Genomic DNA, 18,573 nt, shown 5'->3' on the forward strand with positions numbered 1-18,573 from the left:
ATCTCACTCCATAGTAACTAGTGTAAGGGTTAAATTGGGGCAATAGACTGAATAAATGTTTTAGTTTTAAACTGTTTTATCTTTTATATTTTAAAGTTTTATTCTGGCAGAAGTTAAGTCCAAATATTTAAGGGAATAACTGTTCTTTGTTTATTATCACAAATATTCATCCTGATTTATGATTGGTTGAAGAAGTCACGTGATGTAAGGAAAACGGGGAAGTGAGTAGAGAGTGAGTGTGTTGCTTCTGACGGTGGAAAAATAAAAGGCAGCACTGCCAGGAAATTATCCGTCTCCATCTGGTTTCTTTTTGAATGAAGAGTAATCCAACCACCCTTTATCGAACCCCTACGTGTACACTAGTGTTATCTTAGCTCCTTGTGACTTTGCTTTATCTGCACCTTGTCAAAATGTCTTTTTTATTTTATATATATATATATATGTGTGTATATATAGGCCGCATTTCGATGATCGATTTTATAGTCGTATCATCTGACCTGCGGCCATATGTTCTGGACACTCGGGTGAAGAGAGGCGCTGAGCTGTCAACTGATCACTACCTTGTGGTGTGTTGGATCAGATGGCGGGGGAGGATGCCGGACAGACCTGGCAGGCCCAAACGTGTGTTGAGGGTTTGCTGGGAACGTTTGGCAGAGGAACCTGTCAGAAAGATCTTCAACTCCCACATCCGGCAGAGCTTCGACTGCATCCCGGGGGAGGCTGGTAACATTGAGTCCGAGTGGGCCATGTTCCGGACCTCCATTGTTGAGGTGGCTGAACGGAGCTGTGGCTGCAAGGTTGTCGGTGCCTGTCGGGGTGGCAATCCCCGCACTCGGTGGTGGACACCCCGGGTGAGGGGGGCTGTCAAGCTGAAGAAAGAGTCCTATCGAGCCTGGTTGGCTCAGGGGACTCCGGAGGCAGCCGACAGATACCGAGCAGCCAAGCGGCTCGCAGCCTCGGCAGTCGCTGAGGCAAAAACTCGGGTGTGGGAGGAGTTCGGTGAGAACATGGAAAACGACTTTCGGTCGGCTCCGAGAAGTTTCTGGCAAACCGTCAGGCGACTCAGGAGGGGAAAGCAGTTTTCCACCAACACTGTATATGGTGGGGGTGGGGAACTGTTGACCTCGACTGGGGACGTCACCAGACGGTGGAAGGAATACTTCGAGGATCTTCTCAATCCCACCGGCACGTCTTCCGCAGAGGAAGCAGAGCTTGGGGACCCCGGGGGGGGCTCGTCTATCACTGGGGCTGAAGTGGCCAAGGTGGTAGGGAAACTCCTTGGCGGTAGGGCCCCGGGGGTGGATGAGGTTCACCCCGGGTTCCTCAAGGCTCTGGATGTTGTGGGGCTGTCCTGGTTGACACGTCTTTGCAACATCGCGTGGACATCGGGGGCAGTGCCTCTGGACTGGCAGACTGGGGTGGTGGTTCCCCTTTTTAAAAAGGGGGATCGGAGGGTGTGTTCCAACTATAGGGGGATCACACTCCTCAGCCTCCCCGGTAAGGTCTATGCGGGGGTACTGGAGAAGAGAGTCCGACCGATAGTTGAACCTCGGATCCAGGAGGAACAATGCGAATTCCGCCCCGGTCGTGGAACACAGGACCAGCTCTTTACCCTCACTAGGATCCTGGAGGGTGCATGGGAGTTTGCTCAACCAGTCTACATGTGTTTTGTGGATCTGGAGAAGGCATTCGACCGTGTCCCTCGGGGTATTCTGTGGGGGGTGCTCAGGGAGTATGGGGTACTGGGATCTTTGTTACGAGCTATCCAGTCCCTGTACAAACAGAGCAGGAGTCTGGTTCGTATAGCTTGCAGTAAGTCCGACTGGTTTCCAGTCGGAGTTGGACTCCGTCAGGGCTGCCCGTTGTCACCGGTTCTGTTCACAATTTTTATGGACAGAATTTCTCGGCGTAGCCAAGTGGCGGAGGGTGTCCGGTTTGGTGGTCTCAGGATCCCATGTCTGCTTTTTGCAGATGATGTGGTCTTGTTGGCTTCATCGAGCCGGGACCTCCAGCTCTTGCTGGACCAGTTTGCAGCCGAGTGTGAAGCGGTAGGGATGAGGATCAGTACCTCCAAGTCCGAGTCCATGGTACTCAGTCGGAAAAGGGTGGAGTGCTCTCTCCAGGTTGGAAGTGAGATCCTGCCTCAAGTGGAGGAGTTTAAATACCTCGGGGTCTTGTTCACGAGTGAGGGAAAGATGGAGCGTGAGATTGACAGGCGGATCGGTGCAGCGTCAGCAGTAATGCGGGCTCTGTACCGGTCCGTTGTGGTGAAGAAAGAGCTGAGCAGAAAAGCAAAGCTCTCGATTTACCGGTCAATCTACGTCCCAACCCTCACCTATGGTCACGAGCTTTGGGTAGTGACCGAAAGAACGAGATCGCGGGTACAAGCGGCTGAAATGAGTTTTCTCCGCAGGATGTCTGGACTCTCCCTTAGAGACAGGGTTAGGAGCTCGGACATCCGGGAGAGACTCGGAGTGGAGCCGCTGCTCCTCCACGTCGAGAGGAGCCAGTTGAGATGGTTCGGGCATCTGGTTCGGATGCCTCCTGGACGCCTTCCTGGAGAGGTGTTCCGGGCATGTCCAACGGGGAGGAGGCCCCGGGGCAGACCAAGAACACGCTGGAGAGACTATATGTCTCGACTGGCCTGGGAACGCCTCGGTATACCCCCGGAGGAGCTGGCGTCGGTGGCTGGGGAGAGGGAGGTCTGGGTTTCTTTGCTCCGACTGCTTCCCCCGCGACCCGGACCCGGATAAGCGGTGGATAATGGATGGATGGATGGATGGATGGATATATATATATATATATATATATATATATATATATATATATATATATATATATATATATATATATATATATATTTCTGACTATAATCATTTATTTAATTAACACTTAACTGGCTTTGAATGGTAAGACTGATGTAGAGATACAGGTGAAATTTTACTGTACCAATTATAAATAAATTAATACCCAATTAATACTTTGAGTTTGATGCCAGAATCATTCCACTGTCATTAAACAGAAGAACCCCTTGGCTATTAACTGTATCATTTTGCTAAAATGCATATAAATAATCGTAAATATACGTAAATATATAAGATCAGCAGTGTGTGTTTTGCCTCATTAAAGTGATTTGAAATTAAACATTATCATAATAACTTGTTAATTTTGTCCAATATATTATTTCATTTCTCCGTAATAAAAACAATGTTGTGTCTAAACGTGGATTTGGATTTGAAGCGGGGATGGCTTGACCACCAATTTCCAAAGCGCAAATAGCTTGAACCCAGTGAATCACCACAGGGAAAACCCTTTTCACCTCCGTAACAATGAGGAATAGCCTCAGAGACGGCTGTAGAATATAGTCCTCTTCTTGCCGTGTGTACAATTGTTTCAGAGTGTGGTTCTAAACCCGTCCTGCTCTGAAACTAACAGCTCTGACAACAGTAAACTTTCAAGAGCAAGTATAAAAACATCAAAGTGAACACTTTGTATTTACGTGCTTTGAGTTGCCTTGACGACGGTTTGAGAAAAATAAAAAGACTGACTGTTTTTTCTTATTCCTTGCGAATTGCGTTTTGATTTAAAATAAAAATAATTGTTATTCGTTTTTACATTTTATGGATTTGAAGAATGAAATGAAAAACAAATAATCATCTGTTTTTCATTGTTTAATACCTGTTTTTAAAATAAAAAAGAATGAACAAGAAGGTACATGGACCCAGACGGAGGTGTTTATCTGTTCAGTCTAATCTCCAGTCTGATCAAATTCTCAAAACATGCACAGAGTAGCACTTAGTACACGTTTGTTTATCCAGACCACGCCCACAAAGACTGAAACGGGGGGGGGGGAACTCAGAAGTCTTTGGGGAGGAGTTGAGGGTGGCTTACGACTGCGTATGAAACCAGACACACACACACAAAAGAAAAGGGTGGAGACAGGGTGGAGGTGGGAGCAAATTTGTCTGACACAGAAATGACGTGAGCTTGCAGGGTATATATAGGGCTGAGAGGAGGAGTTTGTGCGTGGTCCTACTCCAACAATTATTTTATTACATAACTTCAATTACCATGACAACGAGAGAGCGAGAGAGAGACTGGTCTCATTAAGACGTGTTTTCTTCTCTGTACACCTTTGCTAAAATAAAGTTCATTCATTCATTCATTCATTCATTCTCTGCAAGCGCTCATCCAGTTCAGGGTCGCGGTGGGTACGGAACCTACATGAAATCACTGGGCACAAGGCAGGAACACACCCTGGAGGGGGCAGCTGATCAGCTGATTTTTCTCAGGGGAGTGTTTTACTGAAATCAAACACCACACACAACTCAGAACTGACACAGTCAAAACTCACACAGCTTCAGTAAAGATTAGTGAGTCGTTCAGGTTCTGTACCACATTCACACACCGTCACAAACTGTAGCTGATTCTGACCTCACTTTTCTGAATGACGTTAGAGAAATGAGGCAGTTTGTGAGAAAAGAAAACACAGTGACGTTTCTCCTTCTGTCACTGAGCGTGATGTTCCTAGCCAGGTCAATATATGAAGGAGAACCTGTTCATGAAATGTTCCTGTAACTATTCAGTGAGTAATGTCCTCTCTCTTTACAGACTAACTATGTGTAAACTTGGGGAAAAGTCTTGTGAAGATCTGGGCTCAGTTTTACTGGTGAACTCCTCCCTGAAAGAACTGGACCTCAGTAACAATGACCTGCAGGATTCAGGAGTGGAGAAGCTCTCTGCTGCACTGAAGAGTTCACTCTGTAAACTGGAGACACTCAGGTCAGAATTCTGGGATTTTATTCTTAATTTTCTATACTGCACAAACATGACTTTATACATTTAAAAAATAGAAAAATTAAGTTGTAGTATAAAATATTAAGGAAAAGACTGGATTACTAGATTATAATTTACATAATGTAATATATAATGTATGATGTGCAATTAGCTCCGGTTTCCTCCCACAGTACAAAAACACATGTTGCAGGTGGATTGGCGACTCGAAAGTGTCCGTAGGTGTGAGTGTGTGAGTAAATGTGTGTGTGTGTCTGTGTTGCCCTGTGAAGGACTGGCGCCCCCTCCAGGGTGTATTCCCGCCTTGCGCCCAATGATTCCAGGTAGGCTCTGGACCCACCGCGACCCTGAATTGGATAAGTGGTTACAGATAATGAATGAATGAATGAATGAATGATGTGCAATTATTTGTCATTGTATAATGTACAATGAAATGAGAGAGTGAGAAAAAGAGAGAGAGAGAAATTGCACTCACACACAGATCATAATCTCATTCTCAAACTGTCTGTTTTTTTTTATTCTCAAATGGTTTTACCCTCTTCATTTTAAATGTTTTGAAATGGGAGGTTTGTTACAGTTTGGGTGCGGGGTCAGGGCTGTTCTTCTCAGTGAATGCTATTGGCTGATGACTCCTGGTTCTGTGACTGCCTCTTACACTGTATATGTCCCTCCTACTGGGAGAAGCCTTCTACAGAAAAACATACATGGAGGATGTGTACCGTGGTTATTTGTGTTTCATTTTGAAACGGGGAAAATGTAAAATAGGACACTACTCCGTATCCAAAATAATTTTGAGAGTATGGTTCCAAAGCAGTCCCTCAGTGTCTCTGTGCAGTGAGAGCGGGTGGAATACAAAGTAAATGTACACTGTCAGAGATTTTGTCACTGTGGTGGTACCCTCAAGGGTACATATTTGTACTTTTAATTAGGAAACATAATTGTACCTTATTGTATTATAATTGTAGATTTTAAAATCATGTTGATTTCATACATCCTATTTCATCTCCAGGACTCCAAGATTAGAAACATGTATCCTGCTGTAGAAGAGAATGTAATGTACCTTTAAGAAATTAAATTGGACTTTTGAATAGTGTTACACCTTTAAAGGTACATTTACACGGTTTGTACCTTTAGTGACCTCTAACCTTTTTTTCTGAGAGTGTAGCTAGTGAACAAGAGTCGACTCATGAACGAATCAACCCTGAGCATCATGAAGTAAGGCTTGACTCTTGGCAAATGATTCAGGGAATCAACCTCACTGTTGACTCAGTGTCAGATTTCTAACGCCTTCCTGCAGTGAATATCATTTCCACCAGTTTATCACATTGTAGTGTATGTTGTGTATACACCGTGATATATATAAATATATATATATTATATATATTTATATATTGTGTTTGTAGCGTTTGACCTTATTCAAACTCTTATGATTACTGATGTTTGACTAATGATAATACTTATTATTTTTATGATTGACTTAAATAATTAAAACATTAACAAGTAGTTAGAGAATGAATACTGTTCTCGCTACGTGAGTTCTTCAGGATTTTCAGACTTTTAATGAACAGACTCCACACACTGTTATTTCAAATAATGGAAATATTTTATTAAAAGGAAAAAGAATATTTACTTAACATAGCATAATCTCAAAATCTCACAGCATCAATGCAGGTGAAGCCGATTCGAATTTAAAGATAAGCTAGGCGATATGACTTGTGACTAATGTGTTGCTAACTGAGATTTAATTAACGTATAAATTTATCAAGAGACTTAATTCAATTTTCAGCTCTGGAAGTGCGTAGTTTTAGCTTACTTTTCGTCGATCTCAACCAATCGACGGGTACAGAGGCTCTTTGAGGTTCTGGAAGAGATGGAGTCCCGCTTAGTTCCCGCAGTTCTTCCGTGGAAGTTTTCAGGCTGGGTCAGCGTGGAGTTAGTCACTCTCGAGTCGAGCCGCCTCGGGCGTACTCAGAGCGTGGTGACGCAGACGAAAGGATTCCCTCTGGCTCACTGTCCTGAGTGGGAGGTTCCAACCATATGGATGCTTTAGACGAGAAGTTTTCGCTGGTTCTTGCAGTCTCCAGAACTGAAAATCGAATCAATAGGCTTATACTTATTTTACGATTTTCTTCTATCTCGGCGGTGTTTCTTACTCTGGCCACGAATAAGTTTCACCTGCTTTGATCAGTCGTGAGATTAAACTTAGATTGGATGATCAAACATAAACACAATATAAAGAAAAAAGATTACTTAGAGTTACTTCGACGTTACTTGTAGTTTCTGTATCACACTGCTAGCTGGCACAAGGCGTCCCTTGTAAGCTGGGCGAGGTCCTTTTAGAGTCTTTGATGAGCCGTTTTGTTGGCGTAAGGAAGAAGAAAAGCGTCGCACTTGAAGAGAGTGAGCGCAACTTGAGGAGGTCGCCGGAGAGCGGCCGAAAAGCTCTGAGAAGAGCTGGAAGGGCGAGAAGAGGAAGCGAGAGGGTGAAGGGCGGAAGCTAGAGTGCGAAGGCGGAAGCTCGAGCGAGAGAAATGAGTCGGGCACTCTCTTTTCAAAGGTGGCGCGGTCACGCCCAATTGGGAGGTATCCTTCCTTTGATTGGATCCTGGGTCTGAGGCTCACGTGACTTGTTTCACGTTTCAGAGAGAGAAAAGATTCACGCATACACAAAAATTACTTATACATGTTTGTGGTATAGCATAATGAGTGTCCTGGATTATTAATATCAAACATCTACGTATATATATCTTGGGTATTTTACGATTACATCCCACTACAATATTATGCTAGAAGATACTAATTCGTTTTTCTAATCAGAGACCGAAACTTTCTTTCATGATTGAAACAGTAATACACATCACTTCATTAGATGGTGGACGTTCATCTGAGGACAAGAGAGTGACATTCATACATATTGCATAAACATATTTATTAAAATATGATTAAGTCCGTTATGTATTTAGACGGCCTCAGGCGAGACGTGATTTCGCGCAAACGTCCACTTGGGGTCGCTGTTGGTCCATGCTGTTCGTCCTGTGCGGATGGGTTAACAGGAGTTCAAACCGAGGTCACCCCTGTTAGCCATCTGTTGATTTCTGCAGGAGATAATTACGAGCCACTTAGGCGCCAAGCCATAAAGGTCCTTTTTAATTCCGGTCTTTACCACCTTGTGTTTGATCTTCTTTTTGCCTAAGAGCATCATAAACTGGGTTTGTTTTTTTTCCATTTCTGAAGACGCCGGAGGGGGTCACTGGAAAGTGTCCTGCTCAGTCTTTGATGTGAGTTTATGTGTGTGCGTGTGGGTGGGGGAGTGCAGAGTCTTCGCAAACACGCAGTCTGTGGAATGTGGGGTTCTGTTCCAAAAAATCCTTGTCAAAGGGGGAGGGTCTTTTCGTTCAGAACCTTTCATTTCTTTATTTCATCCATACTCCACTACAACATATTACTATGATCTGAACCCACTATAGACAGTGGAATATGACCTTATCTCGACTCTGTTTATCCATGGTGCTGTCCCAGTGAAAACAGCAGCTCTGCTTCTCCCAGTAGGAGGGACATATACAGTGTATGAGGCAGTCACAGAACCAGGAGACATCAGCCAATAGCATTCACTAAGAGAAACTGCCCTGACCCCACCCCCAAACTGTCATAAACCTCCCATTTCAAAACCTTTAAAAGAATAAAATTAGGATCATAACTTAAACAGGGAGGTCATAGTATAGAAACCTTTACTGGATTAATGTCTGTATATATACTTCTAGTAATAACCCCTCTGTGGGACACTGTTGTGATAATGTTGTGTTGTGATTTGATTTCTATTTATATTAACTTTACTCATTTCTACTGAATGAGGTTTTGAACAGACTCTAAAATGTCTTGGATTTATGAAAACAAACATCCAGGACTTTTTATTAATTGTGTTAAGGTTTTTTAACTTTTTTTTAGAACTTTTACCTTTAGATTTTAACCTGTTTGATACTGGAGTTTTGTTTTAATTAAACAGATTTTTGTGCTTGTTGATAAACAGCAGCTTGATTTGCTCTGAGTAGATACCACATCTCTCTCTTAACCTCGCTTTCTCTCTCTCTCTGCAGATTGTCTTTTTGTTTAGTTACTGAGGAAGGCTGTGCTTTTCTGGCTTCAGCTCTGCGCTCAAACCCCTCACACCTGAAAGAACTGGATCTGAGCTACAATCACCCAGGAGACACAGGAGTGAAGCTGCTCTCTGTTAAACTGGAGGATCCACACTGCAGACTGGAGACTCTCAGGTACGGACAGCTTTCTGTATTTGTGTGTGTTCAGTTACTGATGTCATCTGCTGTTACTGTATTTCTATAAGCTCTACAGCTCATTGTTCCTTCTTCATTTAGCCTCTGCTCTGCTCTAGTAGTATTTAATGGTTAGAGTATCACCTTTCACCGCTCTGTCTCCACTGTTCAGTGTAACTGTTGTCAGTGGCTGAAGGCTTGTGAGAAACTGAACACTAAGCCCCATATAACGCTCTCTTTATGTGGATTGTAGACTGTTTCTAGAACAGTCACTACTTCTACTACCTACACTACTTCTGCATCCTGAAACTGAGTCGACTAGTCCATCATTATCTCTGTATTCCTATCATTTCGGGGCGTCTAAATGTGTCGGGATCAATGGTCAACAGATTGAAGAGCAGACTTTAATACCCAGAGTGGTGTTCATACAGGCTACAACCCAGAGCAGAGCTTTATTTATTATAGTGATATACAGCCATTGACTCTTTGGTTATTAATATTTTAATGTCGTCTACAGAGAGTCTGGGGAGTGTAATGTAAATGTTTAGTCGAATCTGTGTTCTTCCTAAAGTTGTTCTGTTATTTGGGGCGTTTCAGTTTAGATTCTCTAAGAGTTTTTGTGTTTATCTGTGAAGCTGCAGACCATCAGTTCTGTTCAACTGTGTGTTTTGTGTTTCCTGAATTGTCCTGATCAGAGATCACACAAAAACTTGGTGAAGTAGAATGGTATAAAATGGAAAGTAGAACTCACTGCTGTGTTTAACAGTGAAAGTAAGAGCATTTCTCACAGGACTGGGACTTAACCGCTGTGTGGTCTTTAGAAAACCACAGCTCAGTGTTAGAGATTAATTAGAGAACAAAGCTTCTGTTCACTATGGCTCATAAACACTGGAGTCTGGAGCAGTGGAGAAAGGTCATGTGATCTGATGAGTCCAGACTGACCCTATTTCAGAGCGATGGGGTTGTCAGGGTCAGAAGGGAAGTGGATGAAGAGATGCCCCCGTCATGCACAGTGCCCACTGTGCAAGCCTCTGGAGGCAGTGTTATGATCTGGGGGTCTTCAGTGGGTCAGGTCTAGACCCAGCAGTGTTATGATCTGGGGGTCTTCAGTGGGTCAGGTCTAGACTCAGCAGTGTTATGATCTGGGGGTCTTCAGTGGGTCAGGTCTAGACTCAGCAGTGTTATGATCTGGGGGTCTTCAGTGGGTCAGGTCAGTGGTGTGTGGCAGTAAAATGAAGTCCACTGAGGACCTGAATGGACTGAATGACCAGGTCGTCCCAGCAGTAGATTGTTCCAGGATGACACCAAGATTTATCAGGCTCAGATTGTGAAAGTGCGAGGAATCATTTTAACACATGAATTGACTACCCCAGAGTCCTGACCTGAACCCACTGAGAGTCTTTGGGACGTGCTGGAGAAGACTTTACGGAGTGGTCCGACTCTCCCGTCGTCAATACCAGATCTCCACCAAAAATGAAGGCAACTCTGGAGAAAATAAATGTTGTGTTGTGTAAAAGGTTGTAGAAACAGAGCCGTGGTGAATGTGAAGCGTAATCAAAGCTAAAGGTGGTCCAGTGAAATATTAGAGTGTGTGAGTTATGTTGGTCGGGCAGTGTAGGGGTCTGTGATGAAATGGTGAGTGAGAGCATGTACAAGGCAGAACCTAATAAATGAGCAGCTGAGTGTAGGATCTAGAAAGGGTTTAATGGAGCAGTTGTAGAAGAGTGACTCTGCTGCATTATTCTGTGTTGAAGGCTGAAAGGAACAGAGGGAAAAGGAGGAAATATATCACAGAGAAAGAGAAACAGAATATTTCTCTGTGATAAAAAGACAGAGAGGATGTAACATCACAGATGATGATCTTTCTTCTGTTTCCAAAAATGACATCAATGAATGACGCTGTAATGAAGCTGAATGTGGGGCTCAGAGAGAAGCGAGAACACACACCACTCAAACACAACCATCAACTCACAACTGTGTGTGTGTGTGTTGTAGGTTGGAGCATGGAGGAGAGATCAGGATTAAACCAGGACCAAGAAAATGTAGGTTCTCTCTCTCTCTCTCCCTCATACTCTTTTGCTTTTTCTGTTTCACTTTCACTTTCCCTTTTCTCTCCTGCTTTCTCTTTACATTCGTCGTGTCTCATTTTGTGTTGTTTGTGTATTGTGTAGGTACCACTTCAGAGTAAGACTTCACTTATAAAGGTTTATAAATGGTTTAAAGTCTGTTTATTTATAATTATGTTGTTAACACGTTAATAATCAGTTGTAACACAGATATAAAGGGCACCAATGACCTGTTTGCCAAATGGTGAATCCAAATCCATCTACAGTTAAACCTCAGATCTTGCCTAATACTGACCTCACTGTGTCTCCTCCATCAGTCGACATTAACCCCGTCAGCTCCAGCACATATTTGTTGATGAGTTTAACCCTTTAATGAATTACCCACCACCAGAGTGTCTTTTTCTACTTTAATGATAATGTGGTGAACCTTAACATGTGAAATGACTAAACTCACATTTTCAGGTCTGAGCTTATTCTTTACCTTCACATTTTCACTAAGTTCTCTCACACTTTCAGTATTAGACACAAAAGAGTTCAGTCACACTTCCTTTCTCTGTGTTACAAAGGATTAGTAATCACTTTTGAAGTGTTCAGTGTCATTAATAACCATGTAATAACAGGCTTTTAAACCATTTAAGTTTTATTAGTGTATTCTTATTTTAATGTGGTACCGTTGTGTGTCTGATTGTGTGTTGTGTATCTTGTTGTGTGCAGATGCCTGTGAGCTCACACTGGACCCAAACACAGTGCACACACTCCTCTCTCTGTCTGAGGGGAACAGGAAAGTGGAGTGTGAGTCTTGGTATGTGTCATATCCTGATCATCCAGAGAGATTCAGTGACTGGGGGCAGGTTCTGTGCAGAGAGAGTCTGACTGGACGCTGTTACTGGGAAACTGAGTGGTGTGGGAGAGGGGTTGAAATTTCAGTGGCATATAAATCAATCAGGAGAAAAGGATACAGTGCTGACTGTGGGTTTGGAGCGAATGAAAAGTCCTGGAGTCTGATCTGCTCTAATAACAGTTACTCTGTCCTTCACAATAAGAACAGAACTATTCTCCCTCCTCCTCCCTCCAGCTCTAACAGAGTAGGAGTGTATGTGGACTGTCTGGCCGGCACTCTGTCCTTCTACAGCGTCTCCACTGACACACACACACTCACACACTTACACACACTCACCACCACATTCACTGAACCCCTCTGTGCTGGGTTTTATCCCCATTCAGACTCCTCAGTGAGTTTGTGTCAGATAAAATAGTGCTGTGTGTGATCTATTGTTTTGATTGGTCTTTTCTGTCAAACGAGCTGCTGCTTTAAAATGTGAGGAGAATCACAAAAGACGATGAAACAGAAATGAAGCTCAGTTTGTAAAAGAAAGCGAGCAGAGAGACTCTTCAGGGACAAAACAGTGATAAAACCTGGATCTGAGTGAACACTACACCCCTGCACTTCTCTCTCTTTTATATCCCTGATGTAAACAGGATTTTTCAGCTGTTTATTTGATTTCTCTCGTTATAAAGCGCTGTGTTTATTTACACTGTGCGCTGGTCTCCATCGTCTCTCACATCAAATCTATGGGGAGTCAGTTACAAAACAGTGGATTCTCTGTCTCTGACGTGTCCAGCTCGGTCCTACTTCTGTATCCCAGGCTCCTCAACACCATCTGAGCGCCTCTTCTCTACAGCAGGAAATATAGCTTCAAACAGAGAGAACCAGCCTTAGCCCAGAACATGGGAGAGGTTTCTATTGTTACTCTGTAATGAAGGAGTGAGGGTGTGAGTGAGTGAAGGTGTTTCCTGTAGGAGGAAAGAGGACAGAGGGGATCAGGGTGTAACGGGTGGGTTGTGTTCATCTGTGTCGTCAGTGTAAACACAGACCCTCGTCATAGTGCACTTCCACCTCCAGAACTCTTCAGATATTTGTAAATATTAAATATTTAGTTTTCAAACGACGCCAAACACAATGTAAGTGTGGGCTAACACTGAACTGTCTTTGTTCTTGTTAATCTGGTTAATGGTGTAAACTGAGCACAGACAGTGTGTTGATGCTGAGTGGACGGGGGTTAAGAGATGTGTCTTAAAGCTGAAAGGAAACACAAACATAGGAACAGAAGGAAAAGATGGGGCTTCTCTAAGAAACTCTTCTCCTTTCTGTGAGATTGGATTCTGGGGGTTTGTTGTGGGGGGAAATGAAAGAGTGATGTTTGTTGGTGGAAAAGAAGAATTCTGAAATATACTTTTATTAAAGTTTAATATTATGAACATTTAATAAATCTCTTAAAAAACAGAAGTCTGTCTTTCTACTGCATCTCCACACACACACACACACACACACTCTGAAGCCCTCTATTCAGGGTCTAGTAACGGATTCTGAATAAAATTCAACATTTTCTCACATTTTAAAGCAGTGAGAATGTGGCGGTCACACCCTGTTACTGAAGAAGAATATTCTGTTGTGTTTCACTGCAACAACAAGCTGAATGTATGAGAGTAAAGACTATAAGAGAATGTAAACACAAAAGATCCTCAGTGATTTCTCTGGTAAAAAAGAAAGAAAAAGACCCAATGTTCCCATGACTAACTCCACAGCTATTAAGAGCTTTATTTATATAATCAGTTTATATAATCATGTACCAACAGTAGAGATGCACAGACTGATCGTCCGTGACCGGAAAAGGCCGGTTTTTATCGTGATCGACCAGTCAGTGTCTCCACACAGATTTGTGCCGGTCGCATTTACACATGTGCACCACACGAGGGCAGCAGCAGCAGCGCAAACACAGCCCCACACTCACTGTTTAAGCACTGTTTCCTATTGTACTACACTTGTGCCCTTGTTTTCATTAGGAATCGTCAATAATTGCTCTTTATTTTATTTAGGGTTTTTTTCCGAAGACAACATTTGTCACATTAGTACACAATTTTATGCTCCAAAAGATAATCTCTTACTCACCACGCCACAGTAAACGTGCCTTTATTTCCTGAGTAACGGTAACGCACTGTTCTGGAGCTCCTAGCGCCCAGGCGATGGTAAGTTTTGACGTAAAGTCTTCGTGAATTCAAAGTTGAGGGCGTTCCTTCTTAGATTCAGTGCAGCTGTGGACCAATGAGCGGCTGCCGGCTGTGAGCGGGGTCCTATTCCCCGGGGGAGGGGTGCGCTGCTGGACGCCGCTCTCCACAGGGATTCGCTCACAGCTCTGAGGGGGCGGGTCAGAAGTGATTGACACCTCTGTAAACCAATAGCAGGGACTCAGATGAAGACAAAGAGAGTCGATGTGCCGAGATCACTCACTCTCTCTGGGTCTGGGAGAGAGAGGGAGCGCCTGGGAACATATTTTAGAATAAACTTAAATTGACTTGTTTTATCGCAGAACAACCAAATAAAACCTTTATGTTTGGTGAGAGACTATTTTAAACGTTTGGTCACTTTGAGGTACATACTGTCTACATTCAGTGTTAAAGTCTAGTGTTAAAGTGGAACCGCTCTAAAATGAGCCGAAAACTGCATCTGTGTAAGAATGAGTGTTTTAAAATAAGAGCGGTATTTCCAACGAGGGCCACAGGGGGGCAGTGTGAGCCCGCAGCGCTTTACCTCCTCTCCCTCCTTTAATGATTTTGTTTGTAGTTTTATGGAGAGATATTAGTCTCAAAATAGTCTCACTTTCTTAAAAATGGACCCAGGAATATGAACCCACATTGAATTTTGCTGCATAATAAATGTTTTTTAGCCAATTAACCCTAAATGTACCGACCATGGCTTCAAAGTCTAATGCATTAACACCACCTTCATCACATTTCTCCACTCACTGGGACCTTTTGATCGAATGAGTCTTGTTTTTCCACAAAAACTGAACAATAATAGAGTGTGCTTTCCTTATATTTAGTGGTGATACACACAGAGAATGACACGGATAAACAGCCTTTGAAATGCCCTCTGCTTTCGTCAATAGGTTTCTTCCAAAGATCGTCAAACCCCTCATCGACCAACAACTAAGACTTTTTTTCATGTCTCTTCTAAACGTTTTGAGACGTTAACATCTTCTCTTCTCAGTACATTCTCAGAGACTAATCTTCCCAAATATTTAACTCCATTAACAGCTCTGATTGACGAAGTGTCTTTATGTGTACAATTATGAACGGGAAGAACCTCACATTCTTTAAGGTTCAGTCCTAAACCTGACGCCTCGGAAAATAACGAAACTGTATCAAGAGCTCTTTCAACCGTTAAATCATTTTTCATCTTTTGAAACATAACCATTTATATTCAATTTCATAATGTTTTTCTTTAATTGCCTGTGGTTTTCAAGGTTAAAATAAAGAGGTATTTTTTCCCCTTCTTCAATCCAACGAGCTCCAGAGCGAACAAACGCACCCTTTGCTTTTTCTAAATGTAGGTCTAGTTCACTCTGTGTGTGATTTAATTCAACAAGTTCCTCAGGAGACACATTAGTTTTCTTACAAAGATCATTAACACTGGTGATAATTTTAAGTTGTTTTTGTTTTTTAAACGTAGATAGTTTTTTTACTTGAATAAATCGCCAGTTCTCTTTTCTTAAATTTAAACCATTCCCATTTACTCACAGGTGTCACACCCTTGTCCTGTCGTGTCTGTTGTTCCCCGCCATGTGCTCTTTGTTGGTGTTCGTGTCTCCGCCCTAGTCCCGCCTTTGTTCCTCCTCCTCATCAGTGTCTCATTTGTAATCCTGTCCTCTCGTTAGCTGTCCCAGGTGTTCCTTGTCTGTGGTGTGCATTTAAAGTTCCCTTGTCCCTGTGTGTGTTTGTTGGACATTCGCTCCTCTGTCTCATTCTCATCCCTATCAAGTCGGTTTGTGTCTCTCTGGTCTGTTTCCTTCTTCTCCTTTGCTGCGTGTGCTCGGTTTGTCTATTTCTCTCTCTGCTCTGTTAGTGGGTTCTTTCCTGTGCTTTGTGTAACTTGTGGTTTCTGTCTCTAGTCTATTAGCTCTCTTTGTCTAAGGATCCTATCGTGTGATCCAAATCTGTCTGTCCTTGTGTTGTTATCTTCTGTATAAATAAGTATGTTGTGTTATAGTGAGTGTGTCCTCCTCCGTCAGTCCCCGCGATCCTGACAACAGCTAACATTTCCAAGGCATTGATTTCTAATATCAGTTGTTTGACATCTTTACAGAGATCAGACTTTTCTAAAAGAGTGTTATTAAATTTCCAAATACGAATGAGACTAGGATCTGACCTTGAAAGCATCAGAGATAAAGAAATAACACTGTGATCAGTTAAAGGTGAGGCAGAGATGTCACATTTGCTGATATAATTTATCAGGGAGGTAGAAATGAGCCAGTAGTCTGTTCTAGAACTGAAACCATTTCCGGAGGAGGCATTAAAGCAGGTAAATTGAGAAGTCCCAGGATTTTTAACCCTCCAGTAATCAATCAAATTTGCACTGTTCATCAATGGAACAATCAGATCATCACATTTGTTACATTGAACCTTAGGTGGAACCAAAAACCAGGCTCCAGATTAAAATCACCCCAACTATAGTTTTATCAGTTGAAAAGGAATGTGTATTTTGTGTGAAGTGTTTACATAAGTCCGAAATCACAGTCCTGTTTGTGCCTCTTTCACTGTAGCCATAAACACACACTAAGATACAGTCTTCATCATTAATTTCTGTTATGACAATCAACCCATGCCCACTGGTATCACTAGTATGACGTATAATTCTACCAGGAAATCTGTTAAACAGAACCATAACACCAGCTGATGTTGATGTCCCATGACTGACCAAGATTGAATCACCCCACTGTAACTTCCATAGATTCACATCATCTTCAACAGAATGAGTTTCTTGCAGAAAAACACAATTGGCTTTATGCTCTTCACAGAAAAGAAACACAGCTTTTCACTTCACATTGTTTTTAAGCCCCTAGCATTTAAGGAAATAAATGATAATACACCTGAAAATTATTTTTAACTGAAACACTGAACCCTGAGATGTGCAGGAATGTAAGTGTTGTCCTATCTACAGTCAGAGTAAGGTACATTTAACCTCCGGAGCATGACTGGTGAATCAGTACAGCAGACGTTTTAAACCAAGAGCTCTGACTCTGTAGGGTCAACTCTTTTATTGTTAATCAGCGCATATCCTTCCTTTAGAGAAGCTCTCTGCCCTCTCAGTCTGGCGTCCCGTACTAACGGCCACAGCTTCTTACGAGCTCCCCTATCTTCTGTAGAGAAATCTTCCTTGATCTGGATACGCATCTCCCGACAGACCCTTGAATACCTGGACCTCTTCCAAACATCGTCTCGGACCGTCCTCGAAGGGAACTGAATTATTATTGACTGTGGAACGTTGTGTGAAATGGCGGGATCACTCTTCTTACCCAAGCGATGCACAATGTCGATCATTTCACGAAGCCGCTCCACTGAAATGGGCACCACTCTTGTCAAGATGCCGATAACAACCTCTCTCGTGTTCTCCCCCTCTTTTTCAGCTCGGCCTTTTAACCTCAGATTCCACCTTCTTTTGTATCGAGCTTGTTCTGTTACAGATTGTTAAGCCGTTTGTTTTCCTCTTGAAGCTCATTAATTTTTCCTGCAACCTCTCAATGTTCTTCTTGTTTTCAAAAGTAGCAGCAGTGTTCTCCTCAATCCTTTTTTCAAACTTCAGCAGAAGCTCAGTCTGCGTATCCATCTTTTTCGTTAGAGCATTCACCGCCAGCAGAATGGTCTCGCCACTGATATCATCACCGTGAGGGGTTTGTTGCCTTTTTTACCCTTCTTAGGATGGAGAGGTTTAATTGGAGTGTGTCTGGTTGATTTTTTTTCCTCCTTGGACATCTGCTCATCAATTTCAATGTCTGCAACTTCACTATCTCCATCGTCATTCGCTGCAGGGAGAGCGGCCAGGCCATAGTCGTGATCATCCATTATAATTATCTCCCGTGTTTGGTAAGGGTAACTAAAAGGGTTGTGAAGCTCGTATTTTGTCACAAAAATTCACCAGCTTTCATTAAGGTTTTCACGTACATTTATATTCAAGGACTAAAAGAAAGAGAAACTATTTACATCAGAGCCTGCGATGTGTGACTACTCACTCCGCCATAGGTTTACTCTGAATGATCACTGGATTAGGAACACCTCCCCTGTCTCTACACACATTGTCCATTTTATCAGCTCCACTGTCCACACAGGAGCACTCTGTAGTTCTTCCATTAGAAACTCTAATCTGTTTCTATGTGTACTTTGTTAGCCCTCTTTCATGGACATGATGGTCCACACATGCATTTAAAAGTGATAAGAAATGATAAATAATTGTATGATTAACTGGTCATTTTGTGTGTTTTGGTAAGAACAAAATGTATATTTAATTAACAAACATATTATATATGTTTCCAAAGAAACTCATGATTTGCCCCGGAGAGACAGAGGTGGATGAGGAAGGTACACGTGTGTTTGAGAAGAAAAACTACTGC

At 42.7% G+C, this 18,573-nt stretch overlaps 1 protein-coding gene across 1 annotated transcript in view; it reads left to right on the plus strand.

Moving 5' to 3' along the window:
- The window catches only part of LOC136678448 (NLR family CARD domain-containing protein 3-like), a 133,130-nt gene that overhangs the window by 36,546 nt on the left and 78,011 nt on the right, over positions 1–18,573 (plus strand). Inside the window, exons 10-11 of the mRNA XM_066656502.1 lie at positions 4,612–4,782; positions 8,889–9,062. Coding sequence (XP_066512599.1) covers positions 4,612–4,782; positions 8,889–9,062 — 345 coding nt within the window. The remainder of the gene's footprint in view (positions 1–4,611; positions 4,783–8,888; positions 9,063–18,573) is intronic.

This window comes from Hoplias malabaricus, chromosome 2 (genome assembly GCF_029633855.1).
Source record: "Hoplias malabaricus isolate fHopMal1 chromosome 2, fHopMal1.hap1, whole genome shotgun sequence".
In the NCBI taxonomy this organism is placed as follows: Eukaryota; Metazoa; Chordata; class Actinopteri; order Characiformes; family Erythrinidae; genus Hoplias; species Hoplias malabaricus.